This window comes from Acomys russatus, chromosome 14 (genome assembly GCF_903995435.1).
Source record: "Acomys russatus chromosome 14, mAcoRus1.1, whole genome shotgun sequence".
NCBI lineage: Eukaryota > Metazoa > Chordata > Mammalia > Rodentia > Muridae > Acomys > Acomys russatus.
The window spans coordinates 53,651,614-53,666,321 of NC_067150.1; the positions used below are offsets into that span (position 1 = coordinate 53,651,614).

Consider the following 14,708-nt stretch of genomic DNA (forward strand, 5'->3'; position numbering starts at 1 on the left):
AGGTGTCTGACCAGGAAGGGACCCTAGGTGCTGTTCCCACCACTTATTGTACAGATAGGGGAAATATGCCTGGTGCAGAAAAGTGATGTGCAGGACTTCCCACCTTGGGGCCAGAACGGGATCCGAACCCTCACCATTCCCCGATGCTCCTCACCTAAGCCTGTGCTAATTCATCTGACTCCCTTAAGTAACCTGTGGCTTCCCCTTGGCACACTGACAACCCTCTTCTCAGACAGGCCTGGCTTGGTGAGGGAGTACTGGTGTCTACCATCTATGGTCTCATAATGGACTCCCAGCGTCCTCTGGGAGCAGGCTCCCCTCAGATCCTCTGTCCTTAGACCCAGAAACTCCTCATCACACTGGCTCAGTGACCTTGGGCCCATCACTGTCCACCAGCACAGTGCTATAACCTAGGGAGTCAGCTACACGGACCGGAACCTTGCAGACTGTGAAGTGCCATTCCAACATAAGATGCTAGTCTTCCCAGACCCTAACACAGGATTGGATCCGGAACAGACATGGTCTTATACAGCCTGGGCTGGCCTTGAATTCCCTATGTAGGCAAGGTTAAATTTGAACTTGTGATCTTCCTGTCCCCACTTCCGAAGTGCTAGGATTGCAAATATACGCTACATCCCTGGATCTGTCATGCTTGAGATCAGATTCGGAGTTTCTGTTCTAGGTAAGCACCCTGCCAGCTGAGGTATTCCCTTAGTGTGCCTCTCCTCCTTTTGAGACAGGGTTTTGCTGGGTATCCCAGGCCGGGCTGGAACTCTTGATAATCCTCCTGCTTCAGCATCTGAGCAATGGAATTATAAGTATGAGCCACTATACTTGGCCATAGCAAATATATATTTTTTTGTTTTTGTTTGTTTGTTTGTTTCTCTGTGTAGCCTTGGCTGTCCTAGACTCGCTTTGTAGACCAGGCTGGCCTCGAACTCACAGCGATCCACCAGCCTCTGCCTCCTGAGTGCTGGAATTAAAGGCATGTGTCACCATGCCCGGCACAAATATATCTTTTTAAAGAAATAATTTATTTATTTTATTTGCATTGATGTTTGGCCTGGAGGTATGTCTGTGAGAGGGTGTCAAATCCTCTGGAACTGGACTTTTAGACAGTTGTGAGCTGCCATGTGGTTGCCAGGAATTGAACTCAGGACCTCTGGAAGAGCAGTCAGTGCTCTTAACCACTGAGCCATCAAATATATCTTAAATACCTGTAAGAAGTAGTTCACTTTAAAAAATAAATGTAATATGGTGTTGGAGAGGCAGTTCAGCGGCTAGAGCACTGCCTGCTCTTGCAGAGGACCCAGTTTGGTTCCCAGCACCCACGTGGTGGCTCACAACCATCTGTAACTCCAGCACCAGGAGACCTGATGTCCCCTTCTGGCCACTCTTGGTACTGCACACACATAATAAAAAATTTTGTAATATTTGTGTGTGTGCATGCGCACGCGTGCGTGTGTGTGTAGGCCCTTGTACAACTGCACAAGAGTGCCATGTCAAATGTGTCAGTTCTCCCCTCCTATGCTCAGGTTGTCAAGTTTGGTGCTGGGGTGGGGAGTGGTGGTGTCACTGTTCCTGCTGAGCCATCTCACCAGCCCCAGAACACTAGTTCTAAATTGGGGATGACTCTGCTACCCCTAGAGACGTTGAGCAATATACGGACGCGTTTTTGCCTGTCAAAACTAGGTGGAGGTTGCTGTGACATCTGATACATTAGGCCAGGGACACTGACAAGTATACAGGGTGCAGGACAACTCCCACAGCAAAGCACTGTTAGCCTCATCATACCAAATGTGTCCGATGAGCCGAACATGGCAGGAGAGCTGTACAGAGGTGGCTGTCATTCCAGAAAGACAAAGGAGCTGTTGAGGGTGCAGTTGACAGCTGGGGCTCAATGACATGGCCGCGCCTTGGCCTGATAAGTTGAAAACATTTTATTTCAATTCTATCCTTGGGAGGCAGCATAAATAATCACAGAAGACCACAATGGTCAATGGAGAGAAAGAAAGCTCTAGAAGTGTGGAGGAGGAGATGAGAGCTGACAGTCTAGCTGTGGTGGTGCAGGAGGAGTGGCTTCAGCACGCTGGGAGCAGGGGGCCATCACTGGTTGGAGAGGAGACGCCCTGGGTCTGGGGAATCTCACCTCCCAGCCCACCCACCGCCCCCCAGGAGGGCCTCTGCACTTGGGAAGTTTTGTGGGGTGGGTCACAGGAAAGGCAGGCAAGAAGTGTCCTACACGCAGCAGATCCCAGCCAACGACAGAGATTCCCCCACGGCGGCTCTGCCCAAATGCCAGTGACACCAGTGCTTTTGAGCTCCATGTGGTAGGTGGGGAATGGAAAGAGGCAGAGAAGAGGGAATAAAGCAAGCGGTGTAGAAGACCAAAGGACATGTGGCATCTCAGAGCTCTGTGCCCGAGGGCCACTCCCCCGTTTCCTTCACTGTAGAGTAGGGCAGATGCAGGAGTGAGATCTGTGTGTGTGTGTGTGGGGGGGGGAACCGGGTAGACTTTAAAGTGTTGTGTGGATGGAGTGGCTGTGGTCATCCTGCGGTGTGTAAGGCTGACAGTGGCTGAGATAGCAGGGTTGGAAGTGGGAAGGGGAGAGTGGAAGGACACAGGCAGAACCTCCCTGGGAGCCATCAGATCCTTTGCTCTGACTGCCCTAGGGCGAAAAGCTCTACTCTTTCTCAGGAAGAGGTCTCATCTCAGATGGAGCCCCCCCTCCCACCCCCCGCAGTGGGAAGTGAGAGCAAGGACTGCAGGCCAGGAGGGTCCAGGGGCACGCTGAGTGTGAGAGCCTCACCCAGGCAGTATAACCTGTTGGCACTACTGGTGTTGGGCAGACAGTAGAAGTGGCTTCTGGGTCTCATTCTGAGGAAGTCCGCAGACCATTGGCATCTCACCACAGCCACAGCGGGAAAGGCGTTGGCTGTGGGGTCTGGATGCCAAGGGACGTGGGTGCTTGGTCTGCTGCTGACCCTCCGGGGGACTTTGTAAGTTGCTTCCTGATTGCAATCCTTTGACAAGTGGGGACACTAATCTCTACCCTGCCTGCTTCACAAATTAAACGGAAGGGGGTTGTAAAAGAGCTTTGAAGAGAACTGTGGGGAAGGCAAGGGGTAGTTATGGCCTTGGAGAGTGTCCTCTTCATTCCCTGAAGACAAGGGGGGGGGGTGTGGGGAGAGGTCAGAAGGAAAAGGGCGGGCTGCCAGGTGCTCCCTGTTGGGTGAGATGAGCTACGTTTGCAGGGCAGCTGGGAGCAGAAGGAGGCAAGAGGCGGGCAGGGCGCTCTAGCCTCAATCCAGCCCTCACTGTGCTTCAGAAGTGATGCTGGCACTGGGAGACAGGTCCTGGCAGTGCCTCTGCAAGGGACAAATTCAAGTTCTGAGCCAGGCTGTAATCCTGCTTTCCCTGTCCCTTGGAAGACACCTGCAAGGAGCCAAGGGGAACACTGGCTCCTGTGGCTGCGGGTGTGTATGTTGGGGAGGTGGGGGGGGGGGGGGGGGGGGGGAAGGGCTGCCAGTCAGGGGGGGGGTTCTCCAGGAGAGGCTGGGGGACTGACATTAGCGGGAAGTCAGGAGGTCAAAGGTCAGCTTCCAGTTCTTGAGGTGGTAGGTAAGGTCTACCAGCTGGTCCCCAACTCCAGTCCAGGCCCTGTCTCTGGGCTCAACAGATAAGGGGCAGTTTAGGGACCAGTAGAAACAACGGAGAGATTGGCTTGGAAAATAGCCCCCTCCCCCCCTCCCACCGGAAGGGGCTAACAGTTCTTGGGGTTGTTGCGCAGGTTTTTCAGTTCCAGCTGCAGCTGACGGAGTCGGATGTCCTTCTGTGCCAGCTCCTCCTTCAACCTGCGGATCTCATCCTGCTGCCTGAAGAACATCCTGAGGAGCTGGGGAGCAGTAAGGGGTGCAGGGGAGAGAGCAGTGAGGAGGATTTAGGAGGGGACCGGGTTCTCAGACACCCTACCCCACCCCACCCAGACCTGCCCTGCCTGATCACCTTTCCCAGGCCTCCAGTGCTCCCGGCACTGCCCTCCAGGCCGCCTACCTAGCTCTGAAGGGAGACTGGGAAGCCTGGGTGGCCCGGCTGACCTGCCGGAGGGAGGCCAGGTTCCAGTGTCCCAAGCTGGCCCCTTTATGGGGTTAAACTTAAAGGTAGGGTCTCACTCTGGCCTCAAATTCTGTTGTATAGCTGACACTAGCTTTGAACCCCTCTTTTCTGTCTTCTTTTTCCTCCCTCCTCTTCTACCATTCCTTTTCTTTTTGCCTGTAGCTCATGTTGGCTACCTTCATGCCAAGCTTGAAATCCAACACTCCTGCCTCTGCCTCTAGAGTGCTGGGATTATAGAGGTATGCCACCCAGCTCCTCATGACTTTTTTTTTTTTTTTTTAAACCATCCTATATAGAATTCTAAGACTTTTCTTTCTTTCTTTCTTTCTTTCTTTCTTTCTTTCTTTCTTTTTTCTTTTTTTTGGTTTTTCTTTAAAGATTTATTTATTTATTATTATGTATACAGTGCTCTGCCTTCATGTACACCTGCACACCAGAAGAGGGCACCAGATCACACTACAGATGGTTGTGAACCTTTTTTTTTTTTTTTGGTTTTTCGAGACAGGTTTTCTCTGTGTAGCTTTGGCTGTCCTGGACTCACTCTGTAGACTAGACTGGCCTTGAACTCACAGCGATCCACCTGCCTCTGCACCTGAGTAAGCCAGTAGGCCACATTCTTCCAGGGTCTCTGCTTCCGTTCCTGCCTCCAGGTTCCTGCCGTGAGTTTCTGCCCTGACTTCCCTCAGTGGTGGACTGTGATGTGGGAGAGTAAGTCAGAGAAACTCATTCATCTTCAACTTGCTTTTGCACACAGTAGCTTACCACAGCAATAGAAAGCCATCCGGGACACCCGCCATCACTGTGTTGTCAGGTCCCGGCACGATTACATTTGATATTGTACGTACGTTTATAACTTAATTACGGATAATATTCATTGATGAGAAGGGTACATAGAATTGGCCATTTTCATTTTTAAAAATGTAAGCAGAGATTGTTGCTAAAGGTGGTGCTTAAAACAGTTGTGGCAGAATCCCTTACGGGCAGTGTAACCATGGAGACTGGTTACAGTGGCCTTCCAACCACATGCACTTGTCAAAAGTCACAGGCCTGGGGCTGTGATACAGCTTACTTGCAGCCACCAAAGTCTGCTGAATGAACTGGGTCCAGGGCACAGGCCTGTAATCCAGTGCTGGCTGAGGCAGGAGGATGGAGGGTTTGAAGCTGACCTGACTTGTACAGGGAGATCCAGTTTCAACTCTCTTCTCTGAAGTACTGAATGAAGGCATGCATTTTAGGTTTCAAGCAAAAGTCAGTGGTTTAAAGAATGCCTCGTTTTTATGATTCCCTCCTTTCATTTTCTTTGTTCTAAAACTAATTAATTAATTAATTAGTGTTATTATTAGGGGTGTGTGTGTGCTGAGACCGGGTTCCATTATCTATAGCCGGGGATTTGAGCTGCTCCTGCCTAAACCTCTTGAGTGCTAGGGTTACAGGCTTGTAACCCAGGCAAGCTTTGAGTTCCTGGTGGTCCGACTGCCTCTGCTTCCCAGCTGCTGGTGTTACGTGCTTGCACCATTATGCCCACTTCAAAACATGGCTCTTTGAGGTCTAATCCACAGACCGTAGTATTCACACACTTTAAATGTATAATTCAGTGATTTTTTCAGTAAAGTTACTGAGATGTCCAACCATATAACTTCCCTCCCTTCCCCTCACTCCCTCCCCCTTCCTCCTCCCCCCTCTCTGTTTTTGTTGTTATTGTTTGGGTTTTGAGATACAGTCTTATTCTGTAGTCTACTCTGGCCTGAACTCACTATGTAACCCATAATGGCCTTAAACTTATGTCAATCCTCCTGCCTCAGCTTCTTGAGTGCTGCTGACTTGGGCAATCTCAGCAACCATATTTCTACCTCCAAAAGGACAGGGTACTTAAAAAGACATTTTACAAATGGAAAATGATAAATATAAACAAAAGTAGGAAAAATAGCACTGGGAGCTCCCTAGTGCCTGTCACCCAGCCTCACTCTGGTTCCAACTCTGTTGCCCCTGCCAGTGCTGCCCTCCTCCTGCGGTTATTTCTAAAAGAACCCTGTATATCACAAGATTCCATCCATTCTAGAAATGCAAACATCTTTATACAGTGGCACATAGCCCCACATCCCTTCCTCTCCCTCTCCCAGGTCTCTAGCTCAAGCTGGACTGACCTCAGGAGTGCGGAGATGGTGTCTACCACCATGCCCAGTTTATGTGGTACTGCCTATCCAACCCAGGTCCTTCAGTGGGTTAGACAAGTGTTTTGCCCACCGAACCACATCCCCTACCCACATAAACACATTTCATGCCAGTGACTAAGCTGCCTATCAAGTTCTCTTTTATGGCAGACCCCTGAGGTCAAGTGCAGTGAGTTTTACTAATGATGGTGACATTTGTGGACCAACAGCCTAGTCGAAGAAGATGGTACTTGCCATTCTCGCCCTAGGAGATGGGCCTGAACCTAACAGCTTGTGTCAAGCCCAGCAGGGGCGAGGATGCATCTTCAGCAGATTAGATTACAGAACTACGTTGGCTTCCATCTTGGACTGCTCTCTTGCTCTGTGGGAAGCCGGCTGCTGTGGTGACAGCTGCCATTTGGTGAAATCCATATGGCAAGGACAGTGAGGAATTGAGGCCTTTAGTCTGACAGCCACCATGTGAATGAATATCCAAGTGGGTCCTTCCTTCCTGAGGACCTGGGCTGTGACTGCGGCCCCAGCTGATATAACTGCAGCTTCATGAGTGACTTGAACCACAGGCACCCATAGATGCTGCAAGCTGATAAGCCTTTCTGAGGTGTTGTGCTTTGAGGGTAGGATGCCTTCCCAGAGGCTCATGTGTTTGAACACTTGGTTCCCAACTGGTGGTGCTGTATTGGAAGGCTGCGGAACCTTTAGGAAGCAATGCCCCCTAGACGATGTTTAGATATTTTGTAGCTCTGCCTCACCCCACTTCCTGTTCACTTTCTGCTTCCTGACTGTGGAGGCAATGCAACCAGACAAATGCCTCCCACTAATGCTGCCATGATTTTCCTACCATAAAGGACTGTATCCTTTCCAACTGTAAGCCCAACTAAATAAACCCTCTCTGCTTGCTCCTTCAGGTATTTTAGTCACAACAATGTGAAAATAATTAATATTTGGGGCAAAGTTAATATGCCCTGGGGAAAACACAGGAATAGAGATCTAACACCAACAACCTCTTGGAGCCTTTAGCATGAGCTGTGAAAGACTACTTGCACACCATCTCTTTAGTGTCATAGCAGTTGGAAAAGTCAGGAAACTCACTCAGTCCCAGCCAGGATAGCATAGACAATATTTGTACACAGATGAGCTCTTACAACCAATCATTCTTCCAGCTGCCTCAGGGCAAGGGCCTGGCACAGAGTAGGCATCCTGTGAAGGCCAGCTGAGCTGAGCTGTGTTGGCATGTGGGGTTGGGGGTACAGGCTGAAAGGAGATAATTTCAGAGGGAACGAACAAGAGCAGCTCAGCTCTGGTTGTCCCAGCACGAGCTTTCACTCCTTCTAGGTGGCACAAAGAACCTTTCATAGGCAGCCAGCCTCTTCCACTGAGGCCTTCAGGAAACATGGCAGACCATCAAGCAGGAAGGCAAGGTGGGCTGTGACAATGAGGCCAGACTGGATCCTGCTGGTAACTTACAATCTCTGTAACAGCACCAGACAGTAATACTCTGTGGTGGATTCATGAGGAGGTGCTCAACGCCTGTGTCAGTGAATCTGAGGTTGGAGTCAGGGCAGATCTCTCTGACATCCCAGCCTCCAGATTCATTGAGGTCAGAGGCAAAGGGAGACAACCATGAGCTACTTACACAATTTGTCTCTGAAAGAAAAATGTCCGAGAGGCTGGGCGTGGTGGCACACGCCATTAATCCCAGCACTCAGGAGGTAGAGGCAGGCAGATTGCTGTGAGTTGGAGGCCGGCCTGTTCTACAAAGTAACAGCCAAGGCTACACCAAGAAACCCTGGCTGGGGGGTGGGAGGGGGGAACCAAAAGAAAGAAAGAAAAGAAAAAGAAAAATGTCCCAAAATAGAGCTGACCTCCAAACCTGGAGCTCACAGTGTCATTATAAGAGGCTGGCCCTTCCTAACCTGTGGGAGAGACCCTGCAGCCTTACCTCGTTCTCTGTCCTGGGTGGGACATTTTCTAATAAGTCTATGCCGTTCACGACAACGCTCTTCTTTTCTCTGATGGGGGCCTTGAATACCACTTTTGAGGACTTTTTATAGCCTTCCTTCAAGGACACCAGCACAGGATCTAGGAAGGCAAAGGAGATAGTGTCATATAACAGGCTGGATTGCAGAGCGAGGCTGTCATTTTGCTGAGCTTGCTGGCTGTGTGGAAGGGAGGGGACATCTGGACCAGGGGATCGTGTGGAGGGAGCCAGCTGAACTACGGACTGGCAAAGCTTGCGGGCTCTTGAGCTCTTCTGCAGTGGCCTCATTCTGAAGTACCTCGGTTGATGCCTCCCAGCCATTCATCTGGGGTCAGTGCTGGCTCCGTGCCTGGTGTCATGGGGTAAATGTCTTCCTGGTAGGAATCTGACTGCATGGAGGAGGAAGAAGAGAAAAGGACATCTGGGAACCTCTGCGAAAGCCCTGGACATCTAGCCGAGCACACTTCTGCACCCCCACCTTTAAGTCATTGCCCTCCTGAGCCCCGCATCTAGAACTACCCCTTCCGACCATCCCCACCGAGTGTCCTCCACCTACCCCAGTGAAGCCCATGACACCTCCTTTATCTGAGTCCCTTTGGGTTTCTCTGGTTGGTAAGATTTACCATGGGGCCCTTTGCAGCCCAGCCTAACCCCCACTCACCCTCCGGGGCACAATCATGGAGATAGGTTCAATCAGGCCCTTGAGTGTCACCAGCTTGTAGAAGCGGAAGACCTCGCAGGCAGACACATCCAACCCATGCTTGGGCATGACACCTGTGAGAGACGTATGGCTTTATGGGGGATCTTTGGGGCCTTGCTCACTGCCTGATGTTCTCAGACAGAAGGCAGGCTGCAGTTTGGATGCAACGACCCACCCAGAGGACAGAGGGTAGCCATGATGTCTTGGCTCTAGACAGTCACTTTGGGGCGGGGCACGAGGAGGTCAAGGTCAAGGTCATGTATGCCAGGCTGGCCTCAAACTCAAGATACAGAGTTCTAGAAGGCTGCGGGGCTCAGCACATTCTGGCATGTGCCATCTTTCCTAAGCCTCTGTGTCTCCGTCTTCAGAGAACAAAGAGAAGGGCAAAGCCATTCCCCACTCACCCAGGGGTTTCAGTGCAGCCCAAGAGAAGGAGGGCTTCTGTTGTTTATCTTCTAGGACCAACAGTCCTTGCGTGTGTTGTCTGTGGTTCACTAGCCATAGTGCGCCTAGCAGCTTTGTCTCCTGAACAGAACAGTTACTCCAAGGCGGGACAGCATAGTGCTAAGGGCTTAGCCGAGAGCTCCATAACCTTAATCGCCACCAACTCTGAGCTTTTGATTCTTTGGGCAGAAATTGGCCCCATATGAGGCCACGGGAGAGTGGAGAACATACGGGAGTGGCACCTGCGTGGCACTGTGCCACGCACCGACAGAACAAGTGTCTTTCCTGTAGTGTGAGTGTGAGTGGGGGTTCTAGATCTCTCCCACTGGGATGGAAGCTGCTCTTCCAAACAGAATTCTAGAATGCTCTCCTTTCCACCTCTCTCTCCTCTCTCTCTCTTTCTCTATTGAGACAGGCTCTCACTGCATAGCCCCTGGGCTACACTCAAACTCACAGGCCTCTGCTTCCCTCTCTGAGTGCTGGGATCCGTGGACAATGGTGGAGCTTCTGCCTGCTCTCCTGGGCCAGGCCAGGCCAGCTCTGGGGACTGGAGTCCTGGCTTCAGAGCCATGGAACCACCACCTACCACGTGAGCCACACCATGGAGTGAGTCTCTCCGTCCACAGCTGAGGAAGAAGGCACAGCCTGTATCCTGCAGGCTGCTGCTAGGCAGAGATGGCCAAGCTAGTGCCATGAGTGGCAGGCTGGCTGCAGGGGCAGCTGACCTGCCAAAGGTAGCACCCGGGGGATCTGATGCCCATGTGCCCACTGACTGTGGCTTTGGAGTCTGACTACTGTGTAAAAGGGACTGATGTGCAAGCCAACACTGTCTCCTGTCTTGCACAGAGCAGCCCTGCAGCCTCTGGGTCCTTACCTAGGCCTTTCTGTGGGGCTGGGGAGCGGAACTCCATGAGGTAGCTCAGGTAGGGCTTCTCCGTGCTGATCTCATAGTAGCGGATGTTTCCGTCCCCCTGAGGATAGCAGAGAGGCAATGAGGATGGAGGGCAGAGTCCAGCAGACCCGGGCCCAGGGCACAGTAGAAAAGAGATGTTCTTGTGCCTCAGAGGTGGCCAGGAGACCAAGGAGACCTGTACTTTGGGCCTCGGTAGCTCTATCTATGAGGGGAGAGAATGGAGATGGTGTTTATGTGATATGTGTGTATGTGTGCTCGCGGTGTGTGTCTGTATGGTGTGTGAGACTTGTGTGATGTCTGTGCAGTGTGTCTGTGTGTGGCACGTATGCAGTGTGGTATGACTGAACAGTGTGTGTGTTCTGTGATGTATAATGTGTGATGTGTGGTGTGTGTGTGGTATATATGTGTGTGGTGTGTATTTTCTATGCATTGTGGGATACATGTTTAGTCTGTGATATGTATGTATGTATGTATGTATGTGTGCAATGTGGGATGTATGTACAGTTTGTGTGACATATATGCATAAAGTGGGATGTGGCATATACGTGTGGTGTCGTGTGTGGTATATATGCAATGTGGTATGTATGTATGGTCTATGTGTTGTGTATGTATGATCCACTCAGTATGTATGGCATGCACATATGTACATTATATGTGCAGTGGAGTGTTTGGTGTGATGTGTGGTGTGGTGGAGCTCTTAGTCACTGACACGTCAGTGAGAACGAGAGGTGTGGGTGGAAGTGGTGAGAGCCAGGGGCTGGGCTGGTTTGTGGGAAGCCACAGAGATTCGGTTGGCTTTCTTAGAATAAAGTTCTAATGGGAGCTGGGACCTCCCGGTAGCTGACAGTCCCTCCCTCACCCCACTACCTTTCCAGCCAGGTAGAGCATGTGGGTGTCGGCATCATAGAACGGGAACAGGAGGCCTGAGAGTCCATCGATTTCTTCCTCGATCATGGGCATGGACAGATCCTCCTGTGGGGAGGACGGTTGCGTCAGTCTGCAGCTAAGAGGAAGGCATGTCTCCCTCCTTCTCAAATCCGGCAGAGCCACCAGAGCTGTAACCCCCCCGCTTTCTGAAGAGTGCCCAGGATGTCGAAAAAGACACGGACTGGGGGGAAAGACTGACAGCATCTTGCAGATGGGCCAGACACTGTCTGGAAGATTTTCTGGTCCCAGGTTTCATCTCCTGAGGTCCCTGTTCGATCCTCACTGGTGATGCCATTAGAAGCTGGCTGTGCCAACAGGGACCTGGCTTTCTGAGGAAGTGCCTTCTTTAGCTCAACCCCAGCTGGCTGCTCCTGCTCCCCACCTTATAGCCTTCTGTCTGAGCCATCAGCAGCTCTCCTCAGAACACAGCCAGTATGCGGCTAGAAGGACCCAGCGAATGGTTTTCTGTCCTTTGTGTAGCTAAGGACAGAAACTAGGTTTGTCCTCAAGCCACATAAAGAAAGGGCTTGGCATTCACTTCAGCACTGGCAGATGACCTTGAGGGCCTGGCCTCTGGCCCACGCTGCTGCTCTGGCGGAGGAGGAGGAGGTGGGTGAGAGGACAGGGAAGGCGATTACCCCAGGGTGCCCACCACCCCACAGACCCATCAGGAGACCAGCCAGGCCTGCTGGAGGATGCAGCTGGAGTACAGGCATAGATACAAGCCAATGGGCAGGAGCTCGGGCAGTGGAGCCAAGCTGAGCTCCTGTTTGTAATGTGAAAATGAGACTCAGTTGCATGGGGGCCTTGGGAACCCTCCAGAGCTGGTACAAATTTAAATGTATGCCTATGTCCATGTGGGTTTGTGAGCACCACCTGAGGTGGCCCTGTCTGGTCCACTGTCCACACAAGATAAGACAGGCCTAGGGACCTTTGAAGGCATCACTTCTTGTCCCTCCCTCCAATATTACATGGGTCTTATTCCAGCACTTTCCTTTTCTAGTGTGTTCTCTCTCCCACTTGTGTGGAAGCCCCAGGCACCCAGACCACGGACCTCACTCTTCTCTTGCCTTATCTGTGAACCTCAGACCCCAGGAGCTCAGATCTAGGCAGCCTGCTCCTCCCTGCCCCGCTGTGGGCATCCCAGCGGCTGACCTGGTCCCAGAGGGCGATCTGTCTCGTGTTCCACCTGGAGACCCCTGTGGTGAGAAGCCGCTTCATGTTGCCCAGGAATACCACCCGGTTCACTCTGTGGTTTTTGCAGTTTGCCTCCTGGAGGGGACAGAAACCGTAGGTGAGCCAGGGCCCTCAACATGTGGTTCTGTAGAGAGTTGAATGAGACAGGGGTTCCCCAAGAAACCCATGTCCTAAGTAGAGGATGTTGTGAATGCCCCGATTTAGATTAAAAAAAAAAAAATCCTTGCATATGTAATTTGGCCAAGAATCCTGAGACAGAGAAACTACCATGATTTTCACAGGTGGACTCTAAAGGCCATCACCAGCGTCCTTGTAAGGGAGAGGCCAGGATATACACTGTGTGTAGGAGAAGTGTGACACAACCATGGAGGCAGAGACTGGAGTGGGGACAGCCACAGGCCAGGCAGCCAGCAGCCCCCAGCAGCTAGAAGAGGCAAGAACAAGCCTGGAATCTAGCATGTGGTGAGTTGTGGCAGGAGGATCCAGGCTAGCATAGACAATAGAGCTCCACAGTGAGACCCTCCTTCAAGAAAACAACGCAAGGATGGTTCTACTGATAAAGTGCTTGCTGTATAATCTTTGCAAAAGTATGTTTTTTGTTTGTTTGTTTGTCTATTTTCCTTTGTTTTTGTATTTATTTATTTAATGTATATGAGTGCTCTTTTTGCATGTACACCTATATGCCAGAAGAAGGCATCAGATCACATTATAGATGGCTGTGAGCCACCATATGGGTGCCAGGAATTGAACTCAGGACCTCTGGAAGAGCAACCAGTGCTCTTAACTGCTGAGCCATCACTCCAGGCCCTGCTTTGTTTTGTTTTTTAATGGCTCAGCTTGTAAAGGCACTTGTCTCAGAGCCTGAGTCAGATCTCGGGAACCTACATGGTAGGAGAAGAGAACCAATGTCCTTAAATTGTCCCCGAGCCTCCCCCAACACAGACACAATTGATAAGCGTAAAGTACTTCCAAAGGATAAGAAGGTGAATTGCAGGGCCTGTAATTCCAGCACTGGGAGACAGACACAAGGGAATCCTGGGGCTTGCCGGCCAGCTTTCTTAGGTGAGCCATAGAGGACCAGTTCAGTGAGAGACCCTGCCTCAGAAAATAAGGTGGAAAGCTGGGCGTGGTGGTGCACGGCTTTAATCCCAGGCAGAGGCAGGGGGAATCTCTGTGAATTTGAGGCCAGCCTAGTCTAAAAACAGAGTCCCAGGACAGCCAGAGCTATTACCCAGAGAAACTATGTCTCAAAAAGAAACAAACAAACAAAAACAAAACAAAAAACCACACACAATAAATAAATAATAAATAAATAAGGTGGAGAACAATTGAAGAAGTCAGCCTCTGGTATTCACAGGTACATGTACATGTAAATGCATGTGTGTGCACAAGTGTACACACACACACCAACAAGACTTGAATCTCCCTTAAAATCTCTGGACAGAGAGCAGCAGCCTGCAGACACATGCACTCAGGACAGATAGATCCTCCTGACCTAGAGGAACAAGTTTCCGTTGCTTACAGCCACTTAGCTTGTGGCCATTTGTTACAATAGCTGCCACTAACAGTTTGGGAATCAGGAAGCAAGGGCCCTGCACCCAGAGCAGCAGAAATAGCAAAGGGCTATGCTAACCTTCACTAACACCCTCTGGGGCCTGTGTCCAGGCCTGTCCTTGTGACATTTCTTTTAATCCACAAAGTATCTCCTGGAAAGAACCATCCTCCTTTTCCTGCCTCTATCCTCAAGTTCTGGGATTCCAGGCATGTGCCACCAGGCAGGGTTTCAGACAGTGCTGAGGATCAAATGCAAGGCTCTGTGGGTGGAAGGCGAGCTCTCCATTACCTGCTTCTTCTTAATTAAGTACCTCTCGGTCCCCTACCCTGCCCGTCCATATCTCCCATTCTCCCGAGCCTTATGGTTGCCTTGTAGTAAGAACTCAGGAACCATCGTTGGTTATTGGTTATTAATCCCTTTAATCTGAGACTCAGGGAGCAACCTCCCCAGTGTCCTACCCACATGGGGCCATCTGTGGACCTGGAGTCTGTGCCATTTGCCCCAGGCTCATCCTGTGCAGGTGGCTGGGCAGTGAGTCCAAAGTCTCCTCCCCCTGTACCCGTGATGGGACATGCTTAACACCACGGACTGTGAGGGACTGAAGGTTCATTGCAGCCAGTAAAAGAATCCCTTTAGAGGAGATGTCACTGTGGTAGGAAAGAGTCCTCTGGTCCCCTGGTTCCTTCCTGCCCATAGCAAGTCAGAG

The 14,708-nt window shown here is 51.0% G+C and overlaps 1 protein-coding gene across 1 annotated transcript in view; it reads right to left on the bottom strand.

The window, feature by feature from the left end:
- Positions 1–3,748: 3,748 nt before the first annotated feature.
- Positions 3,749–14,708, bottom strand: part of Coro2b (coronin 2B) — a 105,199-nt gene continuing 94,239 nt past the window's right edge. Inside the window, exons 6-12 of the mRNA XM_051156623.1 lie at positions 12,406–12,522; positions 11,191–11,295; positions 10,285–10,381; positions 8,928–9,040; positions 8,565–8,655; positions 8,228–8,367; positions 3,749–3,896 (exon numbers count right to left, since the gene is read on the bottom strand). Of these exons, the coding sequence (XP_051012580.1) occupies positions 3,765–3,896; positions 8,228–8,367; positions 8,565–8,655; positions 8,928–9,040; positions 10,285–10,381; positions 11,191–11,295; positions 12,406–12,522 (795 nt within the window). The 3' untranslated portion in view covers positions 3,749–3,764. The remainder of the gene's footprint in view (positions 3,897–8,227; positions 8,368–8,564; positions 8,656–8,927; positions 9,041–10,284; positions 10,382–11,190; positions 11,296–12,405; positions 12,523–14,708) is intronic.